General features: G+C 41.3%; 2 protein-coding genes and 2 non-coding genes across 4 annotated transcripts in view; 1 reads left to right on the top strand and 3 right to left on the bottom strand.

Annotated features, from left to right (window-relative positions):
- Nucleotides 1-17,636, bottom strand: part of LOC113028755 (leukocyte elastase inhibitor-like) — a 373,460-nt gene that overhangs the window by 99,936 nt on the left and 255,888 nt on the right. The window lies entirely within an intron of this gene.
- Nucleotides 4,326-5,057, bottom strand: LOC145431095 (small ribosomal subunit protein uS10-like; the record flags this gene model as incomplete). The annotated part of the gene is made up of 3 exons (XM_080306433.1): nt 4,326-4,549; nt 4,678-4,751; nt 4,934-5,057. Coding segments are annotated over 3 exons (381 nt in total), but the record flags the coding sequence as incomplete, so codon positions are not given.
- On the bottom strand, nt 4,823-4,888 carry LOC145431218 (small nucleolar RNA U54). Its single transcript, XR_013911597.1, has one exon. It is a non-coding gene; the product is annotated as a small nucleolar RNA U54 (small nucleolar RNA).
- On the top strand, nt 6,162-6,243 carry trnas-aga (transfer RNA serine (anticodon AGA)). Its single transcript has one exon. It is a non-coding gene; the product is annotated as a tRNA-Ser (tRNA).

The raw sequence follows: 17,636 nt of genomic DNA, 5'->3' as shown, positions 1-17,636 counted from the left end.
GAAAATGGGAGGCAAAACAGGAAAGTGAAACTCTGAAGAAGAAACTGATGAAAGTGCAAGAAGAACTTGCAGAAGAGAAAATTGAGGTGAAGGTATTCAAGAAAGAAACGACAGCCTCTGAGGTGACCAAGAAAGGCTGCAAAGATGCACTTAAAGAAATACAAAAGCACAAAAAGGAAGCTAAAGAGCTCCTGAAACAGAAAGTCAAACTGGCCAAACAGCAGCTGAAAGAAGCATTTAAAGACGCCGAGGAGCAGCTAAACAAAACCTTAAAAGAGCTGAAGGCAAAAGAAAAAGAAAAGAAAGCCGAGGACAGGAGTGGATTCTGGAGCAGACTGCTGAGAAAAAACTGACCCAGCAGCATCAAGTTTAAGGAGAGCAATAGTTTCTTCCTCCTTCCCCCTCTCTCAACCTTTCTTTCACAAAAATCCCCCCAAACTTGACTTGGGACGTTTGTTTGTTTTTAAAAACTCTATTCTGAATACATGTACTGAAATACACAAATAAAAATGCCATAACTTGACCTCATGTTGCCTGCTTCTTTTCTTGTGTGTCTGTGGATGTAAAACAGTAACACACTTTCTGCTCTGTGTGTTTTTAATTGTAAATAAATGCAATATATCTTCATTTTAAAAACTTCTGCTCTAAATCTTTTTTTAGCAAAATGCTTTTTTTGCCCCTTCCTGATTTCTTATGTTTTAACATGTTTGTTACATTTACATGTTTCCGATTTCAAGTGTTAACACAGATGGTCAGAGACAGAGGTCTGGACAGCTCTTTCCCTTTATTTGTATTTATTCAGGTTATTTTTATACTCAAAAATCCATCCACAAGCTTCAACGCGTCCAGAACTCTGCTGCCCGTATCATCACCAGGACCCCTTCTATCCACCACATTACTCCTGTTCTGCAGCAGCTTCACTGGCTCCCGGTCAAATATCGTATCAATTTCAAAATACTCTTGTACACATTTAAGGCTATTCATCATCTCTGCCCTCCATATCTTTCTGATCTGGTTAAGATCGCCGCCCCATCTCGTTGTACTACTACTACTACGTCGATCTACTTCTTCCCTTTCACTCTCCGTCCCCTCCCCCCGTCTTGCCACCATGGGGAGCAGGGCTTTCAGCTGCTCTGCTCCACGACTCTGGAATCCCCTACCTCCTGATTTAAGAAATATCTCTTCCTTCTCTCTCTTTAAGTCCCAACTCAAAACTCACTTGTTCAAAATAGCTTATCCCACATAACCTCTCCACTCTGCTCTTTTAAATTAGTTTATGTCTTTTGCTTTTACGATTGTGTAAACTGCTTGTTTTTATGTTGCTTTTTATTCTAATGTGTACAGTGACCTTGAGTGTTTTGAAAGGCGCTTTCAAATAAAATGTATTATTATTATCTTTGAAATATCTCAGTGTGACACTGATACTGTACATGAGTGTGGTAGGTTTTGAAAACAGCATCAGCAGAGTACACAGCAAAGGGGAAAGGAACAATTGTTCCTTTCAAATTTTTTACAAAACATCCAATCCTGGATCATATCCATATCCACTTAGGATCGAGTGATCCAAATACACCACATTGTGACAATAGCCACGGCATAGCAGCTGATGAGCAGCAGATAGATACTGCTCATGGCACCACTGGTGCAACTAGACTTGCAGTCAAGACCGCCAAAACCAAGACCAAGACCAGAGGGTATCGAGACCAAGACAAGACTAAGAACAAGTCGAGACCAAGTCGAGACGAGACAGAGACAGACAAAAAAGTCTTTAAACTGCAGCCAGATGCTGCTTCGTTTACGGGTGTCAGGCATATTTATGTCTTTTTGCTTTAGCACGTCTCTCACCCTCTCTGTTTTTCACACAATGATATTATCCTATATCCTCGCATGTGATTGGCCACAATATGGAGGGATTGGAGCACAGCTGAGGCACTGTGTGAGAGCTGAGCAGCGAAAGAAAATAAAGCGAGGGTAGAAATGACTGATAGATTAATAGGCTCTGTTTTGAGTTTTGTTCAAAAAAGAATGACTTCATATAGGAAAAAATAAATATCACATATGCAGGACACCTTAAACTGTATCAAGACACGAGGACTAAACCCCAATTCAAACAGACCCAGAACTGATCGGGAATCAAATCAGGACTACAAGAGTTCAAAATCAGGGCTACTGAGGACTTAACCAAAACAGAACCAGAATCAAAACTAGATGATAGTAGCACTAAAAATCATCATAGACCTGCACTACACTTATTTTTTAATTCTACCAAAGTCCACTATTTAGATTCAGAGCAGCTTATATAATTATTTAGCCTTATTGTGCAAACAAGCCTGCATAACTTAATAAATATAGAATTTGAAAAGTAACAAATGGTATCTCAGAAGTCACACAAGGTACTAGATACATGTTCTGATGAGTTTTGGCAAACAACCATTTGACTAACATGTGTGTCACCTGCTCTTGTTCCATCTCTGTTCTGTCCTCTCTCTCCCTCTATGTTCCTCTCTCTCCCTCTCTGCTCCTCTCTCTCCCTCTCTGCTCCTCTCTGTTCCTCTCTCTCCCTCTCTGCTCCTCTCTCTCCCTCTTTGTGCTGACAATCAAGCCAAACACCAACATCATCAAATATACAGTTGAAACCAGACATTTACACACTCTTCAGATAAAAACACAAAAACGTTTTTAATTGTAACATCGAATCAGACTAAATGTTTATTTTTTAGATTAATAAATATAAAAACATATTTGTTAAATTTAAGAGTAAATTGTCTGTATTTCTTAATTGTAAATGGCACCAAATTGTATTCAAAATTGAGCCACACTTATGCAGCTCCACAATTCTTTTCCTGGTGTTTTGGTTGACATCTCTTGATTTTCCCATGTCAAAGAAACAGGCTCTGTGTTTTGCCTTATATGCATCCACAGCTGTGCCACCAATTTACTCACATGGACTCTACGAACCTGTCAGAAGCTTCTTCAGCTCAGAATGGAATCGTCTGGAGTTTTCTTATTAATTAACAATAAACTTAATGTATATGTACTCCTAAATTTGATGAAAGTAATGAAAAATAGACAGCTTCCTCTTTTTATTCTGACATTTAACTAATTCAAAAGATATTTCAATATTTATTTATCTAAAACAAAACAAGTTTACTCTAAATTGATGTTTAACAGTAAAAAAATGTTTCTATGTTTTCTCTCTAAAGTTTATGTAAAGATCTGGTTTCAACTGTGAATATACTGCAGTGAATTGAAATTCCTCTTGTTTTGCATAGAAATATACTGAACAACATCCAAAGCATAATACATAAAATAACATCTACCTGAGTTTTTTCTTTGAAAGAAGCTCCTTATGGCCATTGTTGTGTTCATCAGTACATATCTGAAACCGATTTAGTTTGTTTAGCCGTGGAGGGTAACAACTGAAAATATGAAATAAACACACATGTAAGCTAAGACTCTCTAAAAAGAAAGCATTATTGTTGTTCGGCTTTTCATTTCGCCATTTGTTGATTCACTCGAAGAGCAAGTAGCGTAATATGGGTCAAGTGATCAGTTTGATATCAATCTTTTGTGAAACATTGTCATATTTACATTATTAGAACAGTGCCAATGATTTGCTTTGGTACCTGGTCAAACTTAAGCTCTCCTCTGTCTGCAGTAAACTCGCAGGGAGCAGCTTCTCCCCCCTTGCTCACATGCGCAAGCGTTGTGCTGAGTCTACTAGTGCCTGAGCTCGGATCATACCAAAATTAAAGGGAATTTAGTACTGTGTGCTGTGCGCTTGGAATATGGTGTGTAGTTTTTGTTTTATAGTTGTCAGTCAGGCATCTTACTATGAAACAAATTACACTCCAAAAGGCTTCTGAAAAAATGACCCGGGCTTAAGCCCAGTAAGCCACCCCCCATGGTTGACTCCAAATCTCCTGAACACTTTGTCGATCTGAGAAAGCAAGACCAAGACCACGTAAAAGTGAAGACCGGTCTCGAGACATCCAACTCTGGTTTACAGTTGTCATATTTCACTAGCCCCCTTAGTTCAAGGTTTCCCTAATAATTCTTCAACTGACAAATGTTTACACTCATTTTAACTTAGTAAAACCTTTGGCACTTTCTTTCCTTTAAGACATTAATAAAAGGCAAATTTATATCTATTGCTTTTGAAAACTACAGCCATTCAGTGAGCGTCTAAGACTGCTTTTTCAGGTTCCTTTATTTGTACCTGTAGGCAGATTTTGCTTAAGTTTACAATTAACATCTAGACACTCATCGCAAACTTGGCCCTTTTGAGGTTTCCCACCATCACAAACCCAAACACCACCACGTCATAGTTTCCTCATTCATTGCTTTATTGAAAAATCTGGGTCATTTATGCATCAGCGATAGTGACTTCGACCTCTACACCAGGTTCGATGCTGATGGAGGTGATCTGCTTGACAATTTCAGATGGGCTGTGCAGATCAATCAGGCGCTTATGGATCCTCATCTGGAAGCGATCCCAGGTTTTGGACCCTTCACCACAGGGAGTCTTTCTGGTGGTGATGCGCAGAGTCTGGAGGGAGGAAGAGAAATGCATTTTACTTTAATAAAATGATCAAGCATTCAGGATACGCAATCAAGAAAAAGCAATTTATTCCAATGTGGTGTTAGATAAGAGTTCTGAGCCATGGTCTTCAGTACCTTGGTTGGCATGCGGACAGGTCCCTTCACCTTCAGGTTCTTTTCCTTAGCCCCACGGATCAGGTCTGCGCAGACTGCAGAGCAGAAATGCACAAAAACTTGAAAACACGGCCAGTCATCACTTTGCCTTGATTTGCTTTCCAAGCCGTGGCTCAGAATAGCGTATACATAAATCAGGGTTTATCAGTCAAATTTTTGTCCTCATAGCTCAGGTCAGGTTAAACTCACAACATTAACTAAATCTGAGCTTAATTACCCTTCTCCAGAGATTTGACGTTGCGGCTGGTGAGGGTGATGCGGATGCGGTGGATGGCAACCTCAGTGTCAACTGGTGCCTTGCCGGTGTCCTTAAAAGCCTGGATGTGAGGAGGAAAAAGCAGTTACTCAGGCCCATCCTTGATATTGCAGGACGATGTATTTAAAAAAAAAAAAAAAAAAGGGGTCCACAGACTATTACACAGCATGGCTTACAATTAAACAAGCCCCCCCCCCCAAAAAAAAAAAAAAAAAAAGGGGGGAGATCTCAAGAACACGCGCAGCGAACTAGTTTAGGTTTGATTCCTTTTACACTGATTCGGAAGCCCGGGCAAAAGCACCTGAACGCAGCGGCAGAGAACTATAATTTGGGACACCCCGATGATTTACTTTCAGCAACAACCGGCCCCCACAAAACGCGCGAGTCAAGAGGAAGCTTGAACTTTATATAAGAGAGTCTTCTGCCTCGCTTAGAAATGCGCCGAAACGTTAACTGTGCATTTAACATCCACAGCCGCATGAATCTACAGCTTGCTAACGTTAGTAACTATCTACAGTCCGTTTGGACGGTGTTTATGAAGGGGCTGCGAGCGCCATTAGCTGTCGGCATTAGCAGCGACACTCCGTAGAACTCTTGAGTTCAAATTACTCTACAAATCAGTGTCTCGGTAAAAGAGGAACCGTTTCTTGTTGTCTCGGCATGAAAGAGGAACAAGACAAGAACTGAAAGGTAGACAGGAAGGGCCAGCCATGAAAATAGAAGATGATGTTCTGTGTTAAAAGTCGTTGTGGTTTTGATTTGACGTGTGTATATATCCTGTCTGTGACGCATGAAGGGGCGTCAGTAAATCAAACCCTGATGCTATAAAAATCTGTGTATGCTTTAATTAAGTTGAAGACCACTTGCTGTCTGCGTACAGAGTGTTCTTCCCACGCGTGTATTAAAATCATCGTTTGACTTCACCCGGCCGGATCAGTGTGGTTATTCTTCGATCACCTCTTGTATCCTTCCTCAATTTTTGAACCTTAACACCAGCTAGCTTCAACCGCAGCTGTGCTGCACCGATCTCACGGAACTGCAAAACCACAAGCTTTCGCACCAAAGTCATGCAGCTACCGCATTTACAATCCAGCGTGGCCGTTGTTGTGCACGTCCTACTTGAAAGACGTGTGGCGTAGGACTTGGAAGACGTATGTCTTTCAAGTATGTAGCTCCACAGCCAAATGTAGTTGTTGTGGTCGAGCGGGCAAGGCGATGGATTAGAAATCCTTTGGGGTCTCCCCGCACAGGTTCGAATCCTGTCGACAACGGTCAGCTGTTTTGCGGCAGTCCAGACGATGATTTGAGAAGAAGCCACGGCATGGAGATCGCCTGAGAAGGTGCCAGGCCTTTGCTTGTAAAAATAGAGCACGCAGAAGCAATGGACCCAGCTATGTCCTGACAAAATTAGGCACATATTCAGTAAACATGGCATCCTTCAATTGGTCTTTTAGCCACCCCAGACGTTCCCCCATGTAGTCGTCCAGGATCCTGTCTGAGTACTGCCAATGACTGATGCGTCTGACAAATGCTGATTGTTTTGCAAGAGGACTGGGATCGGGATTGGAGGGACAGCGGATTTCACCGGGAATGGGACAACAGCAGAAATAGCTTCAAACATCAAACATTACTGCATGAAAAGCACAAAGAGTGGACACATTTCATTGTTTGGAGCACTGCTTTTCACTTCAGCTCTTTGCATGTAAAAACTTTGCTCTTCTCCACAGCTGGCTGACGGACACGCAAAAGTGCAAGCAAGAGTGGCCACAGACCCACTATGCCGGCCTTTGTACACTCTCTCCATCTAATGATAGAGAGGAAGGATACATTCACTACTTCTAGCCTCCACTATTCAAATTCAGTATTTTCACAGCGTCCTAAAAGCTTCCTGAAAAGCCTTTACACTATTTTCCAAAACGCTGCTGTGCTGCCCCTTTAATCCTCCTCAGTTCCCTCAGTTTGAGATCCTTCCTGGGCTTGGTGTCATGGTACTCCAAGTTTTGCCACACTTTGCAACTGTTGTAGCCCCTATGTGTGGCTGTGCTAACGACAAGAACACTTTCACATGGACTTCAGGTGCACAAGCGAGCTTTGAAGAAGTAAAAAAACTCCTGGTGAATAGTCCTGCACTGGCACTGTTTGACCCTGCCTTGCGTGTTGTGATCTCTACTGATGCAAGTGACTATGGGCTTGGTGCTGTATTTGCTCAAGTGCAACCTGATGGCACAGAAAAACCTGTGGCGTTTGCTACCTGCACACTGCCTGCAACAGATCAAAAGTACTCAACTGTTGAAAAAGAAGCTTATGCTTGTGTGTGGGCTGCAGAGAAATGGAGAACGTATTTGTGGGGCCGACGTTTCACTCTGCGGACAGACCACCAAGCTCTGACAACGCTGCTGAGCACCAAAGGGTTTAATAGGGTTGGCATGCGCATCGCCCGCTGGTCTGCCTGCCTCCTGTGTTTTGACTATGATGTTATTTGCCGCCCAGGTTCTCAGAACTATACAGCTGACTGTCTCTCTCGCCTGCCCCTGCCTGTTTCTTGCCATCCCACATCAGATTCAGATCATGAAATGGTAGCCCAAGTTTCTGCTGCCATGTCCTCACTTTTGACTCTGCCTGTTCAACTTGCCCTGAACTGGTTGCTTTGCGTTCACAAATACAAAGTGGCTGGCCTGCCTCAATCAAAGCATTTGATGTCACGCTTGCACCTTACTACAAAATCCGTAATGAACTCTCAACCCTAAGTGATTATGTTCTCAGAGGCTCAAGGCTCATTGCACCACTTTCAGTGAGACCTAAACTGATTGCACTGGCACATGAAAGTCACCATTGTGCGCACAAAACAAAGATTAAGAGATCTCTACTGGTGGCCAAAAATGGACTCACAAGTTCAGTCTGCCATAACCTCATGCCTCCTTTGCCAGTCCAATGACAAAACTGCACATACTAATCCTGCTCCTCTCCAACCCGTCCCACTGCCTGATGGACCGTGGAAAAAACTTGGTCTTGACATTGTTGGGCCTTTTGATACTGCAATACCTGCTTGTAGATACGTCATAACATTGACTGACTACTACTCCAAATGGCCTGAGCTTGCCTTTTCACCTTATGCTACTACTGATGATGTCATTCAGTTCCTCTCATCTGTCTTTAGTCATCATGGCAACCCAGAGAACATCATAACTGACAATGATGCACAGTTCACCTCTGTAATGTTCACCTCATTCCTCCAGAATAGAGGCATCTCCCACAGCAGAACATCTGTCTACTACCCAGCTGCAAACGGAGCAATCGAACGGTTTCATCGTGCCCTCCGCACCTGTATCCAGACATCAATCCAGCAGTCGAAACCATCGAAGGCAACTGTGCTGGATTGGCTTCAAGTTTACTGTGCAACACCGCATGCAACTACTTCCCTCTCTCCCTATGAACTCCTGTATGGCAGGAAGATGCGTACTATACTGGATGTACTCCCTTTGCCTCCTGCTGTGTCTCCACTGGATGACGTTGCACGTCACTCAGTTCAGAAATATCAGTTGAAAATGCAACGTTACACTGATGGTAGGCGTCACGCACGGAAACCTTCTTTTCTACCAGGAGAGAGTGTGAGGATAAGGAAACCCCACCATGTTCCCAAAGGACATCGCAGATTTACCCCTCCTGTAACAGTAACAAAAGCCAAAGGCTTGAATGCCTGTTTACAGGCATTCTAGAACACAATATTTTGTACATTTGTACATTTCAAGCACTCTATTTTTTGGAGTCTATTTTTATCCTAAAAGATTCGATCCAGTTGCTTGTATTTTGCCTCCGCGTGTGAGGTCAGTATGCAGCGGCTCAAGCTGTACAATGTTCCAGGGGAAATAGTTTTATTCACCCTTTGACACTGTTAGTTCCACACGAGGTAGATGTTTTACTGCTGCAGACTAAGATGACATTTCTGTCACCTGCAAGACACTTGTCTTTAATGTCACTGCTACTCTCACAACCACACATAACCATAAAGCGGTGCACAACTCTAAACCTGTCAACCTTTTTGCCCTTTTGCATGTAAAGCTGCAGAGAAACAAACCTGACTGGTAACAAGATGGCGCTGGTGTGCGTGGTTGCTCGTCTGTCACTCCCAAGTTTGTTTCTGTTTCTGTTATTTCTGATCTGTGTCATTCACCAAACAAAGTCTCTGCTGAGGTATAATCGCCAGACATGATGATCACCTTTTATTGAAAAGGTCGGCAGCACCAGGCCTCTTATCACAGCTCCTGACTCTGACCCCTCTGTCTCTGTCCCTTGCACTGCTGATTTCACTCAGTTTGAGTTGGTGATTCTCCCCATTTCACAGGATGCGGGGTGTCATATTAACCCCGCAGGTTCCCCCAAGGATCCTTTCCCTCCACAATTTTTAAAAGAAATCTTTCCTAGTATAGGGCAGTCTGTCCTTGACATTATTAACAGCAGTCTGTCCTCTGGTGTGGTTCCTGCAATTTTCAAATATGCAGAAGTGCAGCCACTGCTTAGGAAACCTGGCCTTGATCACACAGTTTTAGCTAATTATAGACCGATTTCCAAGCTGCATTTTCTTTCCAAGTGTTAGAGAAAATTGTTTTGTGTCAACTGAAATATTTTATAGATGTAATGGCATCCTTGAGGTTTTTCAATCAGGATTTAAAACCCTTTATAGCACAGAATCTGCATTCTTAAAGGTCTTTATTCTGGTAACCACGTTGTTCTGGTCTTGCTTGACCTGACTGCTGCCTTTGACACAATAGATGACAAAATTCTAATATCTCGATTAAATGATCTAGTGGTTATTGGTGGCACTGCACGTAATTGGTTTAGTCTTATTTGGCAAACAGACCTTTCTCTGTCAGCTTCTCGGTTCCAAATCATCGTCTGCTTCTCTGTCATGTGGCGTCCCACAGGGGTCAAGTTTAGGGCTCTTTTTACTGTATATATTGCCTTTGGGTTTCATCCTTAAAAGGCATGGGATCTCTTTTCATTGTTCCACTGATGACTGTTAAATATATTTGCCACTAAAGCAGAAGGATGGCATCTCCATAAAACCTCTCTTGACATGTCTAAATGACATTAAAGCTTGGTTGGCTTTAAACTTCTTAAATTCTAATGATAAGAAAACAGAGGTGTTGGTGTTTTGAACTAGTGGTCCTTGTGAGTTCTCCTCTGTTGATTTGGGACCCCTGGAAGTTTATCTTAAACCTGTTATTACTGACCTTGGTTTTAAGTTGGACAGTGATTTTAAATTGGACAGCCAAGTTAGAGCCTGTGGTGAAGTCCAGTTTTTATCATTTAAGGTGACTGACAAGAGTGAAATCTTTTCTTTCTCTCCAGCACTTTGAAAGGTTTTACTTTTATTTCCTCAGTTAGTTATTATTACCAATTTATCAATTTTATTGGATAAATTGGAAAGATATGGTATTTGAGGGAAAGCTGGTAACTGGTTAAAAAGTTACCTAACGGGTCGGGAACAATATGTTAGCATAGGGCATTACCATTCAGAGAAACTTGGTATTACATGTGGTGTTCCCCAAGGGTCAGTGTTGGGACCAAAACTTTTCCATGTATACATAAATAATATTTTTGATGTTTCTCAAGTACTTAAACTCATACTGTTCGCAGATGACACCAACATATTTTTCAGTAGCGATGATTATACTGATCTTGTAATGACCGTAAACAGGGAGCTAAAATTAATTAAAAAATGGATGGACATAAATAAATTATCATTAAATATAAATAAAACTAAAGCAATGTTTTTGGAAATTTAAAATATAATATAGAATTACCAATTATCATTGAAGGTGTACCAATTGATAATGTGAGTGAAAACAAATTTTTGGGAGTCGTAATTGATAATAAAATTTCATGGAAACCCTACGTCTGTCAGGGTCCTGGGACTGGGCGACCCAGGATCCCTGGGCAGTCATGGACCTGTGTATTATTATTATGTATTTTTGGTGTCGTTTCCCCTTCTCTGTGCGTGTACATATGTGTGTTTCTCTGTGCTGTGTTAGTCTGTGTCCCACTCATATGTTTAGGCGAGGTATTTCATTTCATTTTTTCATTTATTTATTCATTTTCAGGCACAACAAATACCTATATTGAACATAAAATACACAAAACAAAAAACAAAACTTGCCTGAAAAAGGAGTGGGACGAAGAAAACTTATTAAATCCCACCCCTATACTCACTCATCAACAAAAAAAAACAATAAACTTCCCGCAGCTATGCCCATCATTGCATACAGACCCATCAACAGCCCCGGGCACATACAAGCATCTAAGCGGCAGCTCGCAACCAACAATCAGAGCCTTCATAACTGAATACAGAATATATAAATTATAAATTGCATTACCACAGGTAACAGGCAGTAATAACTACAAGTAACAGACACACATACATATACATACATATATATCTACACACACAAGTACATATATGTACATACATACGCACACTTTATTTTTTATTTTTTATTTTGGAATCCATACCAGCAATGGTAAGAGGACAGACATTACAGAGCACACTAAAACCCATCATTGAGTATACTGTGACCAGACCAACTGTTTGTAGAGAAATTTAAATCTATGAATATTTTTGCATTGTTTCAATTGTAAACTCAGACTGTTCCAGATTTTCACACCACATACAGACACACAAAAGCCTTTACGGGTTGTTCGAATTCTGGGTAATTTGAATTCTCCAAAGCCTCTCACATTATAAACCTTTTCTCGAATTTCAAATCTAGTTTGTAAATTTGCCGGTAAAAGTTTAGTAAAAGCTTTATACAAAATTATGGATGTATTGTAATTAACCAGATCCTGGAATTTAAGTAACTTTGCCTGAAGAAAGAATTTGTGAGTATGATCTAGATAACCAGCCTTGTGAATAATACGCAGTGCTCGTTTCTGTACTGTGACTAATGGATTAGTTGTATTTTTATATGTGTTTCCCCACACTTCCACACAATATGTAAGATATGGAAGAACCAGGGTACAGTACAGAGTACGAAGTGCATCTTTATCAAGGAATTGTTTCACTTTGTTCAAAACTGCGAGGCTTCTGGAAATTTTGGTTTTTATGTGTCTGACGTGGGGTTTCCATGAAATTTTGTTATCAATTATAACTCCCAAAAATTTGTTTTCACTCACATTATCAATTGGTACACCTTCAATGATAATTGGTAATTCTACATTATATTTTAAATTACCAAAAAACATTGCTTTAGTTTTATTTATATTTAATGATAATTTATTTATGTCCATCCATTTTTTTATTAATTTTAGCTCCCTGTTTACAGTCATTACAAGATCAGTATAATCATCGCTACTGAAAAATATGTTGGTGTCATCTGCGAACAGTATGAGTTTAAGTACTTGAGAAACATCAAAAATATCATTTATGTATACATTGAAAAGTTTTGGTCCCAACACTGACCCTTGGGGAACACCACATGTAATACCAAGTTTCTCTGAATGGTAATGCCCTATGCTAACATATTGTTCCCGACCTGTTAGGTAACTTTTTAACCAGTTACCAGCTTTCCCTCGAATACCATATCTTTCCAATTTATCCAGTAAAATTGAGTGGTTGATTGTGTCGAAGGCCTTTTTGAGGTCAACAAAAATACCAACTGCATATTTATTTTTATCCAGTGTATCAGTAATTTCTTCTACTGCCTCAATTATCGCCATTGAAGTGGTTCTTTGCGTTCTGAAACCATACTGACCAACATTTATTATTTGATGTTTTTCAAGGAATTTTTCTAATCTTGAATTAAAAAGTTTTTCTAGAATTTTTGAGAATTGAGGCAGTAGAGAAATAGGCCTATAATTGGTAAAACTGTGTTTGTCATTACTTTTATATAGTGGTATTACTTTCGCAATTTTCATTTTTTTTGGAAAACAACCGGACTGAAATGATAAATTACAGATATATGTTAAGGGACTAGCAATATTCAGAATAACCTGTTTAACTACAGACATATTTATGTCATGATAATCCATTGAAGACTTACTTTTATATTTTAATGTGATATTTATTACTTCTTGCTCATTTGTAGCTGAGAGGAACAGTGAAAAGGGATTTGATTTTATATTACTGATATTTTCATTTTTATGACACGGGATGTCCGCTGCTAGTTCAGGGCCAACATTTATGAAGAATTTATTGAACCCATCGACAATATTACTCATGTTGTGATTTTCACCATTTGCATCAGTAAAATATTCAGGATATGATGTTCCAGAAGATCCTTGTTTAATTAAGTTGTTTAACACATCCCAAGTTCCTTTTATATTGTTTTTATCTTCTTCTATAATAAAGTTGTTTGCTCGTTCTTATAATATCAGTCAATTTATTTCTATATGCTTTATATCTTTGTTCCACTTCTTTTGTTTTTACTTTGATAAACTGTTTATACAGATTGTTTTTCTTTTTGCAAGCATTAATAATTCCTTTTGTGAGCCAAGGACTTTTTATCTTTTTTTTCTTTGTCATGTGTTCGTTTACAGGACAATGTTTATTGTACCACATAGTAAAAATATCTAGAAAATTATCATAAGCCTTGTCCACATCTGACTCTTCATACACCGAACTCCAATCTTGTTGTGCTAAATCGAAATTGAAGGCATGAATTGCTTCTTCATTTATTGTTCGCTTTGCTATCATGATCTTGGTATCTATTTTTTTTAAATCACAGTCACACAAAGTAAAAACTGGTAAGTGGTCAGTTATATCACAGACAAGCAGACCACTATTAATTTGGAAATCCATGACATTAGTAAAAATGTTGTCAATAATAGTGGCGCTATGTGATGTTATTCTGCTTGGCTTTGTTATTGTTGGATATAGTGATAAGCTGTACATTGTGTCAGTAAAGTCATCAATGGCTTTTAACCTTGTTGGATTTAGCAAATCAATGTTAAAATCACCACAGATAAATAGTAATTTTTGGTTCACCGAAGCAAACGTTTTTTCTATCCATTCATTAAAAGTGTCAATACTTGAACTGGGTGTCCGATATATACAACTTATTATAACATTTCTCTTTTTTTCATTCATAATCTCAATAGTCAAACATTCCAAAATTCCATCAATAGCCATAGACATAGTTGTTACAACATTATATTTTATAGAGTTATGAACATATATAGCAACCCCGCCGCCCGCCTTATTTAATCTATTCATGTATTTTAAATCATATCCATTCAAACAAAAATCTATTCCTTTATCGACATTGAACCAAGTTTCAGTGATGGCTATAACACTAAAGGGGCGAGAAAATTGTTGCAAATAGTCCTTAATGAAATCAAGATTAGAGTACATACTTCTGCTGTTAAAGTGAATTAATGAGAGCTTCCCGTCTAGGTTAATTTCTTTTTCATATTGTTCCTGAGTGAAATAATTACAATTTTTAACAAAAGAAGAGAGAAAGTTACTTTCAGAATCTATTTCTGGATCTATTATATTATGCTCCTTATATTCACAATCTAGATCAATTACTTTCTGTTGAAGAACTAATTTCAACGTGTCCATGTCATTTCCTGGTGTAATTGATACATTGGTGTCAGTTATACTTGTCCAGATCCTCCATGTTCCTCACTATCAGTACTTTTGCCTCTTCTGGTGTCCCGTTTAGCTTAATGAAAATCTTACAGTTTGTTACCCATGTATGTTGTATTTTACCGTTCTTCTTCAGTTGCCTTGCCTTCCTCGCGATGTCTGCGTTTTTTCGTGTCAGATGCTCATTAATGAAAACGTCCGTGCCTTTCAGTTTGCGTCCTTGTTTCAGCAGTGCGACCTTGTTCTTCCGATTGACAAATCTCATAATGATGGCCGGCAGTCTGTCACTCCTCCTGGGCAGTGAGTGACATGCTTCTATGTGCTCCAGGTCCATCTCTATCCCCTTGCTTTGGAGGAAGGACGCCACATGTTGCTCTACCGAGCGGGTCTCCTCGTCGCTGGGCTCCCCGACGTTCCCGGCCACCGCGCGCGCGTACGAGCGCGGCTTGATTTTAATACCGCTGATGACCACGTCGTTCGTACGGGTGTACTGCTCCAGCTCATCCACCCGCCGCTCGAGATCCATGATCCGTCTGTCCTTCTCGGCATTTTGGAGGCGTAGCTGTTTTACCTCCTCCAGAAGCCCCAGAAGCAGCTCCTGCTGTGCCCTGACTGCGGCCACGTCTCCGCACAGCGCTCCGAGGGAGGTTTTAATGTCCTCAACCTCCTCTGGTGTTGGGCCTTTCTTGGGTGGCATACTGAAGCGAGAGCACGAGGCGGCCACCACGAGGGACCCGGAAGCGGAATTTCTGATGATGGCGCCTGGCTAGGCCTGCTGGCTGATGGTGGAGCCTGGCTGTGGCCTGCTAGCTGATGGTGGAGCCTGGCTGTGGCCTGCTGGCTGATGGTGGAGCCTGGCTGTGGCCTGCTGGCTGATGGTGGAGCCTGGCTGGGTCTGCTGGATGTGGCCTGCTGGCTGATGGTGGAGCCTGGCTGTGGCCTACTGGCTGATGGTGGAGCCTGTCTGTGGCCTACTGGCTGATGGTGGAGCCTGGCTGTGGCCTGCTGGCTGATGGTGGAGCCTGGCTGTGGCCTGCTGGCTGATGGTGGAGCCTGGCTGGGTCTGCTGGCTGTGGCCTGCTGGCTGATGGTGGAGCCTGGCTGGGTCTGCTGGATGTGGCCTACTGGCTGATGGTGGAGCCTGGCTGTGGCCTGCTGGCTGATGGTGGAGCCTGGCTGGGTCTGCTGGCTGTGGCCTGCTGGCTGTTCAAATCAGCACAAACGTAGCATGCTTTGTTTCTTAATGTAGAAATTAAATTCAGCTTTTAAATGTATAAATTAAATGGTTATGAAATTGCAGGAGGTGGAGCCCGGAGCACTGCAGGCTCCTGTTTCTGCTTGCTCTCGATGGGTATGGGTGTGTATGTCTGCGGGTGTGCCTGGAGGATGGAGCTCGGCCACCTGCAGGCCTGAGGGGTGTGGCCCTGCGGAGGGACTGGCCACACCCGAAGCCACACACCTGCCGCTGATCAGGGCTCGTCGGGGGAGCTACTTAGGAGAGTCTTGGAGCTCCCACCGACGCGGGATCATTGAGTTATCTTACCAAGTCAGTGTGTGTTAGCTTAGGTCTGTGCTGTGCGTATATGCCCGCCGAGGGTTAGTGTTGACGGCTGCGTCTCTGGTTTCCCTACAGGAGGAGTGGTCCGGAGAGGCAGCACGCACGGGGGTGCAGAAACACAACAGCGGGGAGCACGAGCACAGATATCGGAGGGAAGCACGCACACGGGGTTCGAGGGAGCAACGGGGAGTTATTGTATTTACAGCCTTTTCACTGTAAATAAAGAGCACTGTTTGCATCACAGAGTCTGCGTTTTGGGTCCTCCTTTCCCCACATCCCCACGGTCTGCCAGCCAGACCGTGACAACGTCAGACACATAAAAACCAAAATTTCCAGAAGCCTCGCAGTTTTGAACAAAGTGAAACAATTCCTTGATAAAGCACTACACATACTTACTTACTGTGGCGCCCTGCAGAGAGCAAAACCTCTTAAATAAATGGGAGTAAGGGTAAGCACTTCGTACTCTGTACTGTACCCTGGTTCTTCCATATCTTACATATTGTGTGGAATTGTGGGGAAATACATATAAAAATACAACTAATCCATTAGTCACAGTACAGAAACGAGCACTGCGTATTATTCACAAGGCTGGTTATCTAGATCATACTCACAAATTCTTTCTTCAGGCAAAGTTACTTAAATTCCAGGATCTGGTTTTGTATAAAGCTTTTACTAAACTTTTACCGGCAAATTTACAAACTAGATTTGAAATTCGAGAAAAGGTTTATAAGGTTGGAGAATTCAAATTACCCTGATCTCTTCCAGTAAATGGGGGGTGAATTTGGATTTAAGAAATATTTGGATTCAGTCGACTCTGGCTATTGTAAATACATTTTAGTCGATCCAAAACACATACTGGGAAATCAGAGAGAACACATTCAGAAGTTTTGTATAAAACATTAAGAGATGAATTCATGAAAATGTGTTTTGTTTCAGTTTGTTGTACTTCCAGTATTTGTAAAAAATAATGTACATGAAGAATATTATCTGCCTTGTGTATGAGAAACTGTAAATAAAATATTTGTTTCACAAATTCAAAACTGACTTTTTGTCACGGCTGGCGGAGTGAGCCGTGTGGTGTGGAGGAAAAGGAGGACCCAAAATGCAGCAAACTGATGATACGAGTGACGTTTATTTACAGGGTGGTAGTGGCAAAAACAGGCAATGAAGCATGAGTAATTACAAACGGAAACCTAAACTGGGAGAAACTAAGTGACAAACCTGGGACCATACAAAAGGGGTGCGGGGCAGAGAGACGCAGAGACAGGAACACCATAGAACGCAGACGAGCCGACAACGAACACAGACCGACACCCACTATATATACACACACACAAGGTAATCAGGTAATCGCACACAGGAGGGAAGAACAGCTGATCTGAATACACATGATGACTGGAGGACACAAGCTGAACACAATGACAACAGACACAGACTTTCAGAACAAAACAGGAAATCTAGAACCCGAACCGGACACAAGGGGGGAGGACACAGAATAACTAGAACAGAGGGAAATAATCACA

This window comes from Astatotilapia calliptera, chromosome 9, assembly GCF_964374335.1.
Source record: "Astatotilapia calliptera chromosome 9, fAstCal68.1, whole genome shotgun sequence".
Taxonomy (NCBI): domain Eukaryota; kingdom Metazoa; phylum Chordata; class Actinopteri; order Cichliformes; family Cichlidae; genus Astatotilapia; species Astatotilapia calliptera.
Note: the sequence above shows the minus strand (reverse complement) of the source record. Positions and strands in the feature narration are given on the sequence as shown.